The sequence below is a fragment of the Pelecanus crispus genome, chromosome 10, assembly GCF_030463565.1.
Source record: "Pelecanus crispus isolate bPelCri1 chromosome 10, bPelCri1.pri, whole genome shotgun sequence".
Classification (NCBI taxonomy): Eukaryota; Metazoa; Chordata; class Aves; order Pelecaniformes; family Pelecanidae; genus Pelecanus; species Pelecanus crispus.
In genome coordinates, this window is record NC_134652.1 from 16,182,209 (window position 1) to 16,196,202 (window position 13,994).

Below are 13,994 nucleotides of genomic sequence, written 5' to 3' on the forward strand. Positions count from 1 at the left end.
GGAGAAGAGCCTTCAGCATCCAGAAATGTCACCCCCAGCTGCTCTGGCCGAGCCTGGTCATGCTCCTTCACCTCCTGCCCCTTTGCATCTGCTGCAGCTGCGCCCAGGAGAGATGGCTCCCATCCATCCTTGGCCCACCTGGCTGCAGCTGGCCACAGGAGGGCCCTCTGCCCCCTCCAAAACTCCTGGGCAGGGAGTTGTGGGGTGGGAGAGGAGAGACAGACACCAGGCCCCTTCCCTCACAGAGCGGGGGGCTGGCATGACTTCTCCCCCGGCAGCCTCCACATGACACGTATGCACTAGGGCCACCCTCACTGCCCTGGGTTGGGCGAACAGTCCGCTCCTGAGCAGCCCCGGCCCCACTCCCCCGCTCTGGCCTACCCCTCTGAGTAAAAGGAGCACAAACAGCAGGGCCAGGGCTTTGATGCGCTGCTGCAGCACCCATTTGGCACCAGGGTGTGAATTCTGTCCCTGGAGATGGGGGTGACAAAGGGGAAGGAGCTGGGGGCCAGCAGTGCCCCATCTCCCCCACTTCCAGTAATGTCCCCAGCACGTGGCTCTGGCGAGGGGGGCAGCCCTAGTCCTCCAGGAACAGCTCGCCCGGGCATCCAGAGCTGGGGGCAAACCTGTGTTCACCAAGGGGCCAAGGTGAGCAGCCCCATACTCCGCTCCCTGCCCCAGCGCAGGCAGAAATAGGCCCGTGCCCAGGGCTGCCTGCCGTAAGGCTCTAGGAAAAATCCTCCAGGATCATTCCAGCAGCACTGCAGGGAGAGGGAGCCCCCATCCAACCTCCCTTTGGGGCAGGACTATCCCCAGCCCTGAGTGAGGCCAGCTGTGGCCCTGCCCGGCCAAGCCTCAATAACCCCAAGGATGGGGACTGTGTCCTCTGTGGGGCAGGCCCCGGGGCTGCGCAGCCCTCCTGCGCAGAGTGCTGCCCCTGGCCTCCCAGGCCCTGCTCTGGGGCCGACTCCCCTCTGCCCCTGCAGAACCCAGCCCAGCCCTCGCTGGCTCTGCCCCAGCCTCTGCCCACCCCAGCAGCCCCTGGCCCTCTCCAGCTTCTCCATCTCCCTTTTGAGTCAATGTTTCTTGCGGCTCATCTCCATCTGCTCCCTTGGCTGTTCAGATTCCCCTTGGAAAACCAAAGCATTTCCATGCTCAAGAGAATGAGCTGTGTTCCAGGCACAGAACAGGACACACCGCAGCAGCCAACTCCCATATACCCTACTCGGATGAAATACAGAAAAGCTGACAGCAATCCCTTCCCGACTCCACACATCCAGTAAGAGCTCAGCCCAAGGCTCGGAGCTCAGGAATTGCTCCTTTCTCTGGGCACGGCCAGCCCAGCTCAGCCACGTGGCCAGCTGGATGCCAGGACAGAGCCAGGTCCCACTCTGCCATGGGAGGATGGTGGCCAGCAACTCCCTGCCCTCAGAACCAGAAGTGGTGATCCAACAGCATGAAGGTCTCCACTGCCTTCTCCCTGCCTGTACTGAAAACAGGGAGACAGGCCAGCACAGGAGGGGCTCCTGGTCAGCCAGAGGGAAGAGTCCCAACAGTTGCAGGGCAGAGAGCAAAAAGACAGAGATACAAAGGAAAAAGAGAGAAGGGATTTATTATACTTCAAATTTCAAAGCACCAAGACATGCCAGAAGACATTCATTTCCTTCAGGTGGTCAGTAGAAAGGCTGGGCTGACAAATGACACTGCTGGGGTCAAGCCCTCCCCAGCAAACACCCCAGCCCCACTACTGGTGCCCAGCAGCCACGGCTGCCACTGCAGCAAGAGACTGTGCAAACCCACCAGGTTTAATGCCCTTGTGCCCGCCCCGGCAGCAAACATGCAGCTTGTCACTGCACGTGACAAAGACACGGCAGAGTGCGCAGCAGGGGTGGCCGGGTCCCCCACACGACGATGGAGCAGGAGGCCAGGTCCAGAGACCGGCCTGAGGGAGCCCTGGGCTCCTGGCACAGAAACGCCCACCACGGCATTCTGGCAGCTGGTGCCGCAGAGCAGCGCACCTCTGCCAGGAGGAACCACTTCAATACCCGTAACAGAGACAGAGCACTGCGAGTCTCTGGGACATTCCATCTCCAGAATATAAAAATAGTTGAGGTTTCCAGAGAAATAAAATTCAATCCCATGGAACCGACGGGGCCAGCACACATGTACACGTATACTCAAACACACACATACACACACACTCTCTGATCAAAGACCAGATGACTCCGTGGCTTCCACACGTACAAAGGGAAAGCTTTGCTTCACCCAAATTAGAACTAAACTATCCCCTCGTGTTTTTCTCTGCCTCCGTGCCTCCTGTGCACAAACACACAGCCCTGCTGGGTTACATTCAGTGCCATCACATTCAAACCCTTCCTGAGGACAGCTCCCCTGAGCTGCGAGGTCTGCTCCTCTCTGGCACTGAGAGGAAAGGAGCCCTTGGGGCCACAGCGGGGGGATCACAGCTCTGCACTGGAGGATCCTTGGCACACGACGGGCTGCGAGCAAGCAGGCAACGCCTTCACACCTCACCTGGCACCAGGGGAAGCTGGTGGCAGTCGCAGCATTCCGGCCCCATGCAGCGAGACCCACCGGAAGACACAAGTCAGCTCAGATGGAGGGAGGACACAGCAGCAGCACAGGGGCACCCTTCACAATTCCCAAAGTAGCAACTGCCAGCAGTAGCGAGGAGCAAGGTCTGTTCCAGGGCCAAGCCAGACCCTGGCTGCCTTCATACACAGCTCAGGCCAGAGATTTTGGGGTGCCTGTGCACAGACACAGAGGAAGACGCATCCCACTTCCCTGGCTCCCAAGCACTGGGAGGGGCTGGATCACAAGGCTCTGCAGCGCAGCCTTCTGAAGCTTCCCCAGGGAGAGCAAGGCCAGGTTAGCTGATGGGCAGCAAGCCCTTTTGGTAGCCAGGGACTGCCTGTGGCATCAGGCAGTGCTTCCAGCATGGTTCTGGCCCATGGCCTCTGCTGGGTGAAACCACCCAGCCCCGCCAGCAGCAGGGCCCTGCACTTGCAAGGAGCCCCAGTTTGCTGGGCTATGTTCCCCAGTGTGCAATCACCACAGAACAGCACTGGGGAAACCAGCACCCTTCAAAACAGCAGCACAGCAGTGGGCCCAGGGTGCTGGGTGACAACTGGGTGTCACCAGTCCCGTTCTGAGGGCTCCCGGTAAGGCAGCCCCAGCTGAATGAAGACATCTCTCTCAGTGGGAGTGGGCAGAGCATGGCCAGATGCCACCTTGATGCCTCCAGGACCTCGCACCACGGCTGAGCTGAGGGCATGCTCTGAGAGGCTCATGCCCTTGGTCTTCGCCAGGGCCCGCATGGAGCGGTTGAAGTGAGCTGAGCCGGTGAAGTAGAGCAGGGCGCAGGCGAACTCACTGTAAGGCACCACGATGATGTCAAGCCGACGGTGACGCTGGGCTGGCCCGGGAAGGCGGCACACCCCCAGGTACTTCTTCTGATCGCCGTTGTCCTCCTGACTCACTAGGTCATCCGTAAGAAAGCCTGGGGAGAGGGAACAGGCAGAGAGGAACTGAATGGTAGAGACTGACAACCCCCACTCTGCACTCCCCACTGTCCAGACAGCAGCTGAGGCATCTCAAAACGTGCTGTGGGACCCCAAGGGCAACCCAGCCTCAGCCCTGACAGCCTCATGCAGATAGAAGCCATGCTGAGCTGCAGCAACACTCCCTCCTTAACACTGGCTGCAGAGCTGCTACTGGAGCAGGGCCAGGACCAGGGGCCGTACTCTAAGGACTTACAAGATGTCCTTAGGAAAAGCGACCACCTGCCCTTCAATGAATGCCATTCACCTCATTGCCCCCTCAGTCTGGCCATGCTAAGAACAGCTTTGAGCACCATGTGCCAGTCCCCAGCCCTCTTACCGCTCCTGTGGAGGCTGTCAAGCAGCTTGCTGAACACCCCACGGTGAGACTGCCCATCTGGGTGAGTGACCAGCACATCCACGTCCCCACAGGTGGGCTTCCCGCGACGGTAGGAGCCACATGCCACACACACGAGTCCAGGCTGCACGGCCAGGGCGGCTTGTCTGACCTCCAAGAAGAGAAAGAGGGATGAGGAGTCAGAGACCAGTCTCTTCATGCCCTTTCCATCCATGCAGCAAAGGATCTTGTGCCTGCCTTGTGGCCTGTCCTGCATCTCCAGGGTCTCCATACAGAGCAGACATTTGGCAGGCATGCCAAAGTGCCCCACCAAGGAAGCTGCCCTGCTGTCAGGAGCCACGTGAGCCGGGGTGGCCTCCACCCAGTCCTGCAAATGCCCAGCATGCTGCCACACAATACAATGATCTACCATGGTGCTACCATCAGTCATCAGCTCTTGGGGGCACCGGGCTGGAGCTGGGCTGGGACAAGCAGGAAGATGCAGCAATGCTGAGGAGGCAAAGTGTGGCACAATCTTTCAGAGCCTTTGGTTTCCAAGACAGCAGGAAAGAGGATGTTTTTCAGCTGTCTTGAGGGCTGGGGAGCAAGCTCACCAGCTCTGCCCACAGAGAGAAACAGTTTAACATGAGATGGTCACAGGTCCTGTTTCAGAAGCAGAGATGGGCTCATGGAGAGTTTCCCCAGCAGGAGCCAAGACAGCAGAAAACCTGCAAGTGTCCCTTAGAGTCCACTCCTGCCAGGAGCTCTGCCTTTGCAGGAGAGCTGGGCTTTGTGACCTGGAAAAACCACAAATGTCCCAGCATTTTAGACTGAACGGATGCCAACATGCTGCTGCCAGCAATCAGACACATATCATCAGAACTTTCCCTAATGCAGCCACCTCCAGCCTGGACCCCAGCTCCTGTTTTGTGCAAACAGTGCCAATTCTGATGGCTTCATTCATTAAATGCTTAAGAAAGGCTCCTAGGTCCTTGGACAGGAGTAAAGTATTCTTGGTCTGACTGTGCCGATCATCCTGCTGGCAGCAAATAATTAGGGGCTCAGCAATTCCCAGTGACGAGGCCATCACAGAGGCTGGGGTTCAGGAAGGCAGTGTCCGTGCCCACAGCCCCTTGTCACTCTTGGAGATCATCCTTCATTAGCAAGAGATAAACCCATTAACCTTTGCCCCAGAGGTGCTCCAAGAAGCCACAAGCCTTTCTCATGCGGAGCAAGCCCTCCTCTGGTGTCCTTGCCCCCCTTCTGGCTTTAAATGAAGATTTCTAGAAAACTCCCAGCCCCACCCGAGAGCCTAAAAGCTCCTCAGATCTCACTGTGACAGGCAGCACAGACAGTGACTAATCCCTCATTCTCTCTCCTGGGCCTGGATCAGAGGTGTGTGCGTGTGTATGGAGGGGAGTGCAGTAATCCCATCAAGATAACAATAGACCCACCCCCAAGAGCCAGCTCCTCAACCCAGCCTGCCTGGGAAAGGGACCACTCACCACCAAAATGGCTAATCCGGCACACGGGACTGACAGCCCACCAGGAGCCTGGCAGGAGTGTATTCTTCGTGGCCAGGCCCTGTGGCCGAGTGACAGGGTCACGCTGGCTGCTGCTTCCATGGTGATCAGAGAGCACAGGGGTAGCAATGACAGCATGTTCCCCAAGCTCTCTGCTCACATTAGGGTACACTGGCTTAGCATCCCATAATCCTGGAGTGCCATGGCATAGTAGAGCAAGCAGCACCCATCTGCAACCTGAATCCCCTCTGCTTCCAGCAAGGACATCCATGCTCAGCCTCCCCACTGACAACCTGCTCATGGGGTGCTCACAGCTTCCTTTGGACAAGCAGCGCCAGGGAGACAGCTCAGGGGCCTCACCTGAAAGCAGACATCTCCGAGAAGATGAGATGCAGGAAAGACAAGCTGGAAACCTGCTCATCCCACCATGCCAGACGCAGCCTTTTTCAAAGCAGTGTGTAGAACTGACACCTGTGAAGTATCCTCCTCCTTGCCAGGCACTCAAACTGAACCTTCCTACGGGGCAAAGTAGGTGCCTTCTGTGCCCGTGCCCAAAAAGGGTCCCCCAAGCACTGACCCTGCTCAGAGGAGAGGCTGAAGAGCTCAGCTGTAACAGCGAGGGACATTTCCACAGCATGCACCCTCCTGTCAGGTGCCAGCAGGTACCCCACTCTGAGGGCCCGGGGCAGAGCTACTCACGGTCTGTTCTATTTCTGCAGCTTCCTCCCGAGGCATGCGCTCCTGGAAATCCATGTAGTGCTTCAGTCCCACAGCTTGCTGGCTGGTGAGAGTCGCCTTGGTGCGGATATCATCTAGCGTCCGGAAACCCTAGTGCAGACCATGTGATGATATTCAAACATCTACCAAGACTTTGCTCTTCAAATACTTTCAAGCAAGACTTGGGGAGATTGTATTTAACCTGCCTCAAGTCCAGGCCAGTTGCAGCTTCTGAGATCACATGTAGAGATCACTTAGGGCCTGGTTCCTAAAAGAAGGGATTTAGGCAATCCCACTACCCACACAACCCTCTAATATCTACCCCACAATGACTCTGAATCTTAACTAAACCCGACAGAAGGCTACTGTTCTTAAGGCACTGTGTTCCTACAGCTTGAAGGAAAACAAGTGATGCAGGTAAAGGAACAACACCCAGAATATCCCAATGAGGGAAAGCCTACAGTGTGAACAGAACCGTATTTTTAAGACAGCAAAGAATCCAGTCACAAACCAAACACTACAGGAGGCCAGGCTTCATTAGCTCTGTGCTCAGGAAACAAATTGTTTTTAAAGAAGGAACCCACCCAGTGGCCCAGGTTGCTCATGTTGGCACAATTACTTTAACCTCATTTTTACAACTGCCAGACAAGGTGGATGGCTGCTCTGACAGCCACAGGAACCAGCCAGGCCAGGAGGCCAGCAACTGGATCAGGAGCTTTCATGGCCAAGATGTCCTGGCTCAAGCCTGGCTCTTAGCAGCGTCACTGCAGTGAGCAGTATGAGATGAGCCCCAAGTGGCGATGCTAACAGAAGAGGCAGTCCCCCCACTCCTCCTATCGCACATCTCTGTTGCCTATCCTCCACCCAAACTCAAGTCTCAGCTGGGTGCGCTCCATTCTCCCCAAACATACCCACAACAGGACACAGCCTCACAGCTCCTCCCATAACACCAGACTAAATCCCATCTGTGGATATTGGCAATTGGAAACTATTTGTGAAAGTAGTTCTCCTGCACTCAGAAGCAGTCTTCAAATCCTAGTCTGAGAACCTCTCGTGTAAGGCACTAAACTTACCTGCTGGTACCACATCTGAGCTGTCTTGACCCCTGCTCCCCAGATGTTGGAAAACAACTCCAGCACAGGCACACTCTCACTGATGTGATCCAGCTTGCGCAGGTGCCCACTCTCCAAGATCTCCAGGATCTTATCTGCCATTCGCTTCCCAATCCCAGGGATTTTACAGGCCTCCTAGCAAGAAACCAGAGATGCTACTGGAAAAGTGAAGGCTACAGACAAGCTGGGGAGCTGCTACCCACTCAGAGCCTGGTTAGCCATTTGATCAGCAACTGATAAGTGGCAAGACTAGTTATGACTGCTGCTCTCTTCTCCAGGCCAGGCTTACATAGGCTACATCAATTTAATTCCAAGTGGACATGGACAAGCATGCAGAACAGGACTGAAACACTATCACACTGAATGGCTGCACTGTCACAGCCAACCAGGCCTAGATTCAGTTAGTTTTATATACCATCTCCAACGATGGCAGCTGCTGATGCCTAGGAGAAAGGTGAAAATGTCCCTGCATTGAGCCCAGAGAAGGTATTTATCTCATAGGTGCTCAGATCTGGCCCTAAAAGACTCAGACTCCCCTTTTCTGTTCATCTGAAAACACCACAGGTGCTCAATAAATGCAACTCGCACTTGCTACACAATTTCCATCAAAACTCTCCCACAGGAGGGAATTGCCAAGGCCTGAAGACAAGCTATTCCGCGTACAGAAAGAGAAAGGAATCTGGCTCATAACAGAGCTAGGATGGGGTCTATCTCCCTACTCTACCACCCTGGGAAAGTGTTTTACCTGGTAGGAGGTGACTGGTTTGTGGTAGCTCTTGAGTGCATTGATGGCTTTGGAGTAGCCCAGAGCTCTCCACTGATCCCCCTGGACAGAATAGGCCTTTGCCAGCACTTCCAGCTTCTCTGTGATACACTGGTTGTGATTCTCCTTCTTGCTGTTAGAGGAACGGGCACAAACCCACTTGCTGGCAGGCTGGGCCACCGTGGAAGAGCTGTCACTGGTCTCCTCTGACGTTTTCACAGGATAGCGGCCAGAAATCAATGCTTCCAGATCTCCCTGGGTGACACTAGCATCTTCTCCTTCACTGTCTTCATCATCAGAGACTTTCTTTAGGGAGAGGTAGAAAAGCAGCCATGTGAGAATAAGCGCATGCTTCACATATGTCCCCTTGGCACAGGCTGCTCCTGAGAGTAGGAAGTCAGAGCACTAACCAACCTCCAGGGCATGCAGTGCTCAAATTGCCATCTCCAGAAGCGGTTGGTTATATGCACACCATAGCTCTTCATGCCCCAAGCTACACATGCACCCCTTGAAGCTACATGCACATCTCACAAAGCACAGGAGACTAGAGCCTGCTGTCCACCTGTGACCCAAGCACACACATCCCTCCTACAGCCAAGCCCCTGAGACCTAACTGAGGTAGGACACTGGTTAAGTGAGCAACTGCTGCCACCAGCATGGTATGACAATGCCGAAATCCCTGGCTGGGGGAGATCCTGACTCCCTACTCCCACTGGGAAACCTTTTGCTGGTCTGGTGGCTGCATGGACACATCTCTCACATTCAGACTCTGCACCTTCCACCCCATGATGCAGATCACGGGAGATACGTGCTGAACTGTTTTCACATTACAGACACAAAATCTTAACATGGTAGTAAATTACAACCCCCCCATTTTCCCCATGGCTATCTGCAAGAGAAAAGGGGGAGGAAGGAATGACACAAAGGATTCCACATTCCTCAGTGACAGAAGAAAGAACCAATGTATACATTTGCTGATACCCTCAGCATTAGGATGCCTCTGTGTGGACTTAAGAAACAATGAGCCTTGGCTTCAGGTAACGAACAAAAGGGGATAGAAGTGGGAAGCCACACAGAGGCTTTGTAGACTGCTTTGCTCACTGGGGTCCCCCTCTCTCCTGATGTATAAACACAGGAGTCCACGAAGATCCAAGAGCTGTACTGTGGAAGTAACCCTGAATGGCACAGGGCTGTTTGGGATCAGTCCAGCAGTTACATGTGGCAGACAAGTCCTGTTACGAGTTTCTGCAGAGCGTCAGCCTAAGGCAGAGCCATATCCTTACAACCTCTGGTTCTTCAGACTAGGTAGGTCAGGAGACACAATTCCTGCAAGATACAGAGCTGAAGTCCTTAGGCAGAAGAGGCAGGATATTTCCCTTTTGTAATCTTGTTGTATAACTCTGAAAACTGGGTCAGACTGAGGATTTGATAGACTATAGCAGTTTTATTCACCTTGAAACACAACTCCCTTAAGACACTGTTCCCTCTAAGGGCAGCAAAGCCTCAGAGTGTTCAGATCAGCTAGTAAGCCCCTTAAAAGCATTTAAGGAACATGTCATCCAAGCACAATGCAAACAACTCTGCAGCTGAAGCATGCAATTCCCATCCTCCCGGCCAGCAGTATCACGTAGGTGAAACGGCACATAAATCCCTGACTCTTTACGCTTCACCAACAAAGCTGATGGACTCTTTACAACCATACGTGCAAAAACAACTAGTCCCGTGAGCTTCTAAGATACTCCAGGATCCTACAGCAGCTGACTTGCTAAAGCTAGGTGAGACTGTGATGTGCACTGTTTGTCTGGAGCACAGCACAGGAGCCAGAGGGAGGCAGGCAGCCTGTGGCAACAGCCCCAGGGTTCAGCCAGTGAATAACTGGCACCGCTTGCAAAGGCTGCCTTGCAGAAAACTACTGCATCCAGATGCCAGTCACACAGCGGTTGCTACAGTCTGACTGGTAACAGGGTTTCCTCCCAGGATTTTACCTCCAAACGCAGAACTCCCAGAGCAGCCCCCATTCAGTATGAAACACTGGCACACTCATCATCTCCTAGAGAAAAAACATCCACCCAAGCTAGAAGAGACTGTGCTTAAATGGAGGCTACTTCTAAGCTGAGATTTCGGCTTCAGCTTTACTGTTGTAGCTGGGTCTTAGAAATGGTTGGTACTGTCTTTAAAGCATATCCTGTGGGTTCTCTTCTCCTCCCCAAACTCACATAGCCCTAAGCTTGGGACAAGGGATTTTACTGAAGTGTCTACAAATATTGCTTTTGAGCACAGACTAACAGGAAATATTATTGCTTGAGGGGATTTAAAAGAAAAAAAAAAGGCAATAAGGCTTCAGACTTTAGCAGCTGTCTGACCACCCAAAGTAAATGTGAGCAGAAAGCAGGGCAGATACCACAGGATCCATAACAGTACAAAAGATCCCTTCTCCGATGAAGTGTGAGATTTGTTAATAACGATTGCTACTAAATTAGAGGTACAAGAAACAGCAAAGATAGTGTAACTGCAAAGTTAAGCAGCAGCCAACTCTGCCTATAGCACACTGTATAGTAAGTCTGGGGAGAAAACATCCCCCCCTACACATATTCAAGAGAAAGCCTAAAACAAAGGAGCCCTCAGTGGGCTGCCAGTTAGGGAGTAACTACACGGTTTTGTGAAACAAAATTTGGGACTGTGTCAGAAAACAGATGCCAGCATTACAAGGCAGCTGCTGCTCTAAGAGGTCTGGGGTAACTTTGCTACAGATAGATCTGAATGATGCCAATGCCCAAAAAGAGTTCAGCAAACTTGAGCAAAAATACAGAGAAAGGAAAGAAAGCCTAACAGCAGGTCGGAGAAGCTGACTCACAGCAGAAGCCACTAATAACCCAACACAGATATTTTAAGCACACCACCATAATCGTTCGAGTGGCAACCTGATCCACTGCACATGTGTCTGAAAAGGGTGCTTGCCAAGGAGTGGAGAATGGGTCAGTATGGCTCAGGCAGGAACACAGGATGAAATATCAGAGACAGTTTCCTGAAAGGGAGATATTCTCAGCCAGGGAATATTCCTCAAAAGGACGCAGGGGTAACATGATCACCAGAGTGAGCCTTGGCCTGATCAGAGCACCAGGACTGCTTCAGCTGGAAATGTTCTGATGGGGACAGGAATTTAAGGGGTGTTGTTTCTAATTTTAACACCTAAAAGGGACAAAGAGAAGCAGTAACCATGTCCACAGCCTGAGTCTGTCAGCACCAACCCACTGAAACATCCAAACACCTTCCCTTTGCTGAGAAAATCTGGTGTATCCGTGCAGGGATGCTATTAGCCATGAAAAGCAACATGCAGGATCTGTTCACAAGAAGAAGGGCCTGTGCAGGAAGCCTCACCTCAGCCAGCCGCTGCTGTCCAAGGGTGCCCAGGTGTTGCTGTGAGGAATCTTCCACCTGTACTGCAGTATTTGGTTTCAGTGCTCCCTCATCTGCTGGGAGCTGGATCTCTTCACTGCCCAGGACCTGCTGCTCTTTCTGCAGTTCTCCCTCCTCCAGGTACCTGCCACGGATCAGATGCCTTAGTATAGGAGGACTTCTCAGCCCCCAGAAGTTTGACTGAGAAATCCTTCTGCATGTTTGGGCATGGAGCAAACAACCCATATGAATTGTACTCTCTCAGATGACAGATTAATTACTCTGGTTTTGGCTCAATTCCCCAATTTCCATCCACCTCGCTGACCTGCAATTTCCACTCCTTTCTGCCTCACTCTTAGATTCTTTCTCTAAAACTTTGCCAAAGCATTTTGATCCTAACCTGTGGCTGCCTGCTGCTCCATTCCTTATTTCCTCTTGTGCCTAGTTGTCAATTCTGTCTCTACTTTTCAGCTGCAATAAGTAAGAAACAGCATTTAATCCTCAGCATTTTAAAAAAATAAATCTCCTTGTTATCACTGATGGATTAGGAAGAAGTGCCTTCAGCACCTGTAGCAAGTGACAGAATCCTGTTAGCACTTCTGGGCTCTATTTCATGTTTTGCTACATCACAGAACGGCAACTGGTCACAAAGTCATGAAATTTCACAGTCTGTATGGGGAAAAGTGACTTTGAGTCATGCCCACAGGAGCTGCAAGGAGTTGAAGTTTGAGATTTTGAGCAGAGGCCAAATTTTAGTGCTGTTCAGTTTAGGATAGAAGCACTGTAGGGAAGAATGACAGCGTGGCACATGCATACCTGTGAGGGATAAAGACACGGTAGCCAGCGGTACTCAGCAGCTTCTGGTCTCTAATGCAAGCACTTAGCCAGGGTGCCTTCACTAGCTGCAACCCTGAAGGTAGCTTGTTTAATTTAAGGAGCCGAAAGGCCCGATCACAGTCCATGTCTTCAGCCACAATGACATGCGTCACCTCTGAGGAGAGCTGGCTGCATACAACACCTCCATTCTGGACAATCTGCTTGTGGAAGATCTCTGCCCTGGCTTGGCCGATGCCAGCTTGCAACACGTAGGCGGTGACGGGTTTCAGCCACTCTGCTGAGGTAAACACAGGGACAGGAGCTCAGTGACAAGAGAAACAGCGTCCCAAACCAACAGGGCTACAGATCTCACATAGGACTTGATGGCACCAACAGTGGCAGGCAGTCTTTGGCAGGCACCAGCTGGGCACACCAAAGCAAGCTGGCCATGATCTCTACAGAAAACACACTTGGGGGCCAGAAGAAGCCTTTGGGGGAACAGCACCTCCAGTTAACAAGCTGGGGTAGGAGTATTATATTCCACGTCATGGGCATGCAGGACTTACCCTCAGGTATCTCTGCTCCTTCCTCTTTTGGGATCTTTGGAGGGATGCTTTTCCCTGAGTCATCCCTCACCTTCTTCCTCTTAGGAAAGGCTTTGACAATCCCTTGTGGCTCCATAGGCCTGATGGGAAGTTTAGCTGCAATTACTGAATACCAATATGAAAGAGGGAGTTTACTTAAAACAGTATTACACAATCACAACAAGTTAAGATTCACTCATTTTGCTCACTATCTTTGTTGGTTTGGAGTTCTTTTTTTGTTGTTGCTTTCCAAAAACACTTGCGCTGAGGGAGGCATCTGGAAACAAGAATTGCAGCCCACAAGGTCAGCAAAATCAAAATTAGAAACCACCAAAAAGCCACTTAAGAAGACCCTGCTTGAATACCTTAGAAACCACTAAAGCTGAATTCTTGTAATAGAAAGTATTCAACTACTTTAACATTTTGGAGCTAATTCCTGCCCAGCCAACAGAAGCAACTTTATTTCCCAGATATTTCTTAAGCACATTCCCAAAAGGGAAACGCCTCTCCTGCCAGGGCTGAAATCCAGTCACCGATGAGAAGAGATAAAGCAGCTGATTGACAGCAAATGTTTCATACAGACACAGGAGGAAAAACCCCAACCCGTCTCCAGCTGCTAATAGCAAATTAGTAAAGATTAACTAGCCAAGTTCAATACGGGTACAACTGTAGCTTTACCATCATAAGCCTTGCAAAAGCAAACTTCGGAGCTTTAACTACTGGCTCAGGCTACCACAAGTTCAGTTTTCCATAGCCCAAATAAACCCCCAAATTGCGGCATATCCCAACAGCCCCTTCCACCCGGCAGCATTAAGTCAATGCCAATTTGTTTTCCTCTCTGCGCCGCACTTTGTGTTTTGCTTAGAGGTTTCTCACACACAAGCCAGCGCAAACCTAACACCCTAAGCCTGGAAGAGCTGAAAATGGTCCCACCTGGCCGTGTCGTCTCCCTACGGCCACCTTCTCATCCAAGCATTAAACACAATCCTCTAGAAGATCAACCCCGAGCTGGAATTCCTTCTGCAAGGAAGAGTTCAGCTTCAGGGGAGAAGAAACCCTGCTCCATTTCTAAAACTCAGCTTCACAAAAGCATTTCTGTTTTCAGGACATTTTTGCCAAAAAAAGACCTCTGAAAACAGTAACACTTTCTGTTGGACAAAAAAACCACCACCACACCAAAACTCCCCAA

The 13,994-nt window shown here is 52.1% G+C and overlaps 2 protein-coding genes across 2 annotated transcripts in view; both read right to left on the bottom strand.

The window, feature by feature from the left end:
* The window catches only part of OGA (O-GlcNAcase), a 457,590-nt gene that overhangs the window by 289,906 nt on the left and 153,690 nt on the right, over positions 1-13,994 (bottom strand). The gene's annotated exons all lie outside the window — the stretch shown is intronic.
* On the bottom strand, positions 3,153-12,902 carry POLL (DNA polymerase lambda). Its single transcript, XM_075717639.1, has 7 exons — positions 12,788-12,902; positions 12,222-12,516; positions 11,514-11,550; positions 7,208-7,381; positions 6,117-6,245; positions 3,898-4,066; positions 3,153-3,517 (listed from the first exon to the last, which is right to left on the bottom strand). Exons 1-7 carry the CDS (start codon positions 12,900-12,902, stop codon positions 3,153-3,155), a joined length of 1,284 nt encoding a protein of 427 aa, XP_075573754.1.

Coding starts and splice junctions, on each gene's coding strand:
- POLL (XM_075717639.1), bottom strand. CDS start 12,902: ATGGAGCCACAAGGGATTGTCAAAGCCTTTCCTAAGAGGAAGAAGGTG. Junction 7,382..11,513: donor AACTGCAGAAAGAGCAGCAG/GTCCTGGGCAGT, acceptor GTTTCTTGCTAG/GAGGCCTGTAAAATCCCTGG. Junction 4,067..6,116: donor CTGCAGAAATAGAACAGACC/GTGAGTAGCTCT, acceptor CTCTTCTTGGAG/GTCAGACAAGCCGCCCTGGC.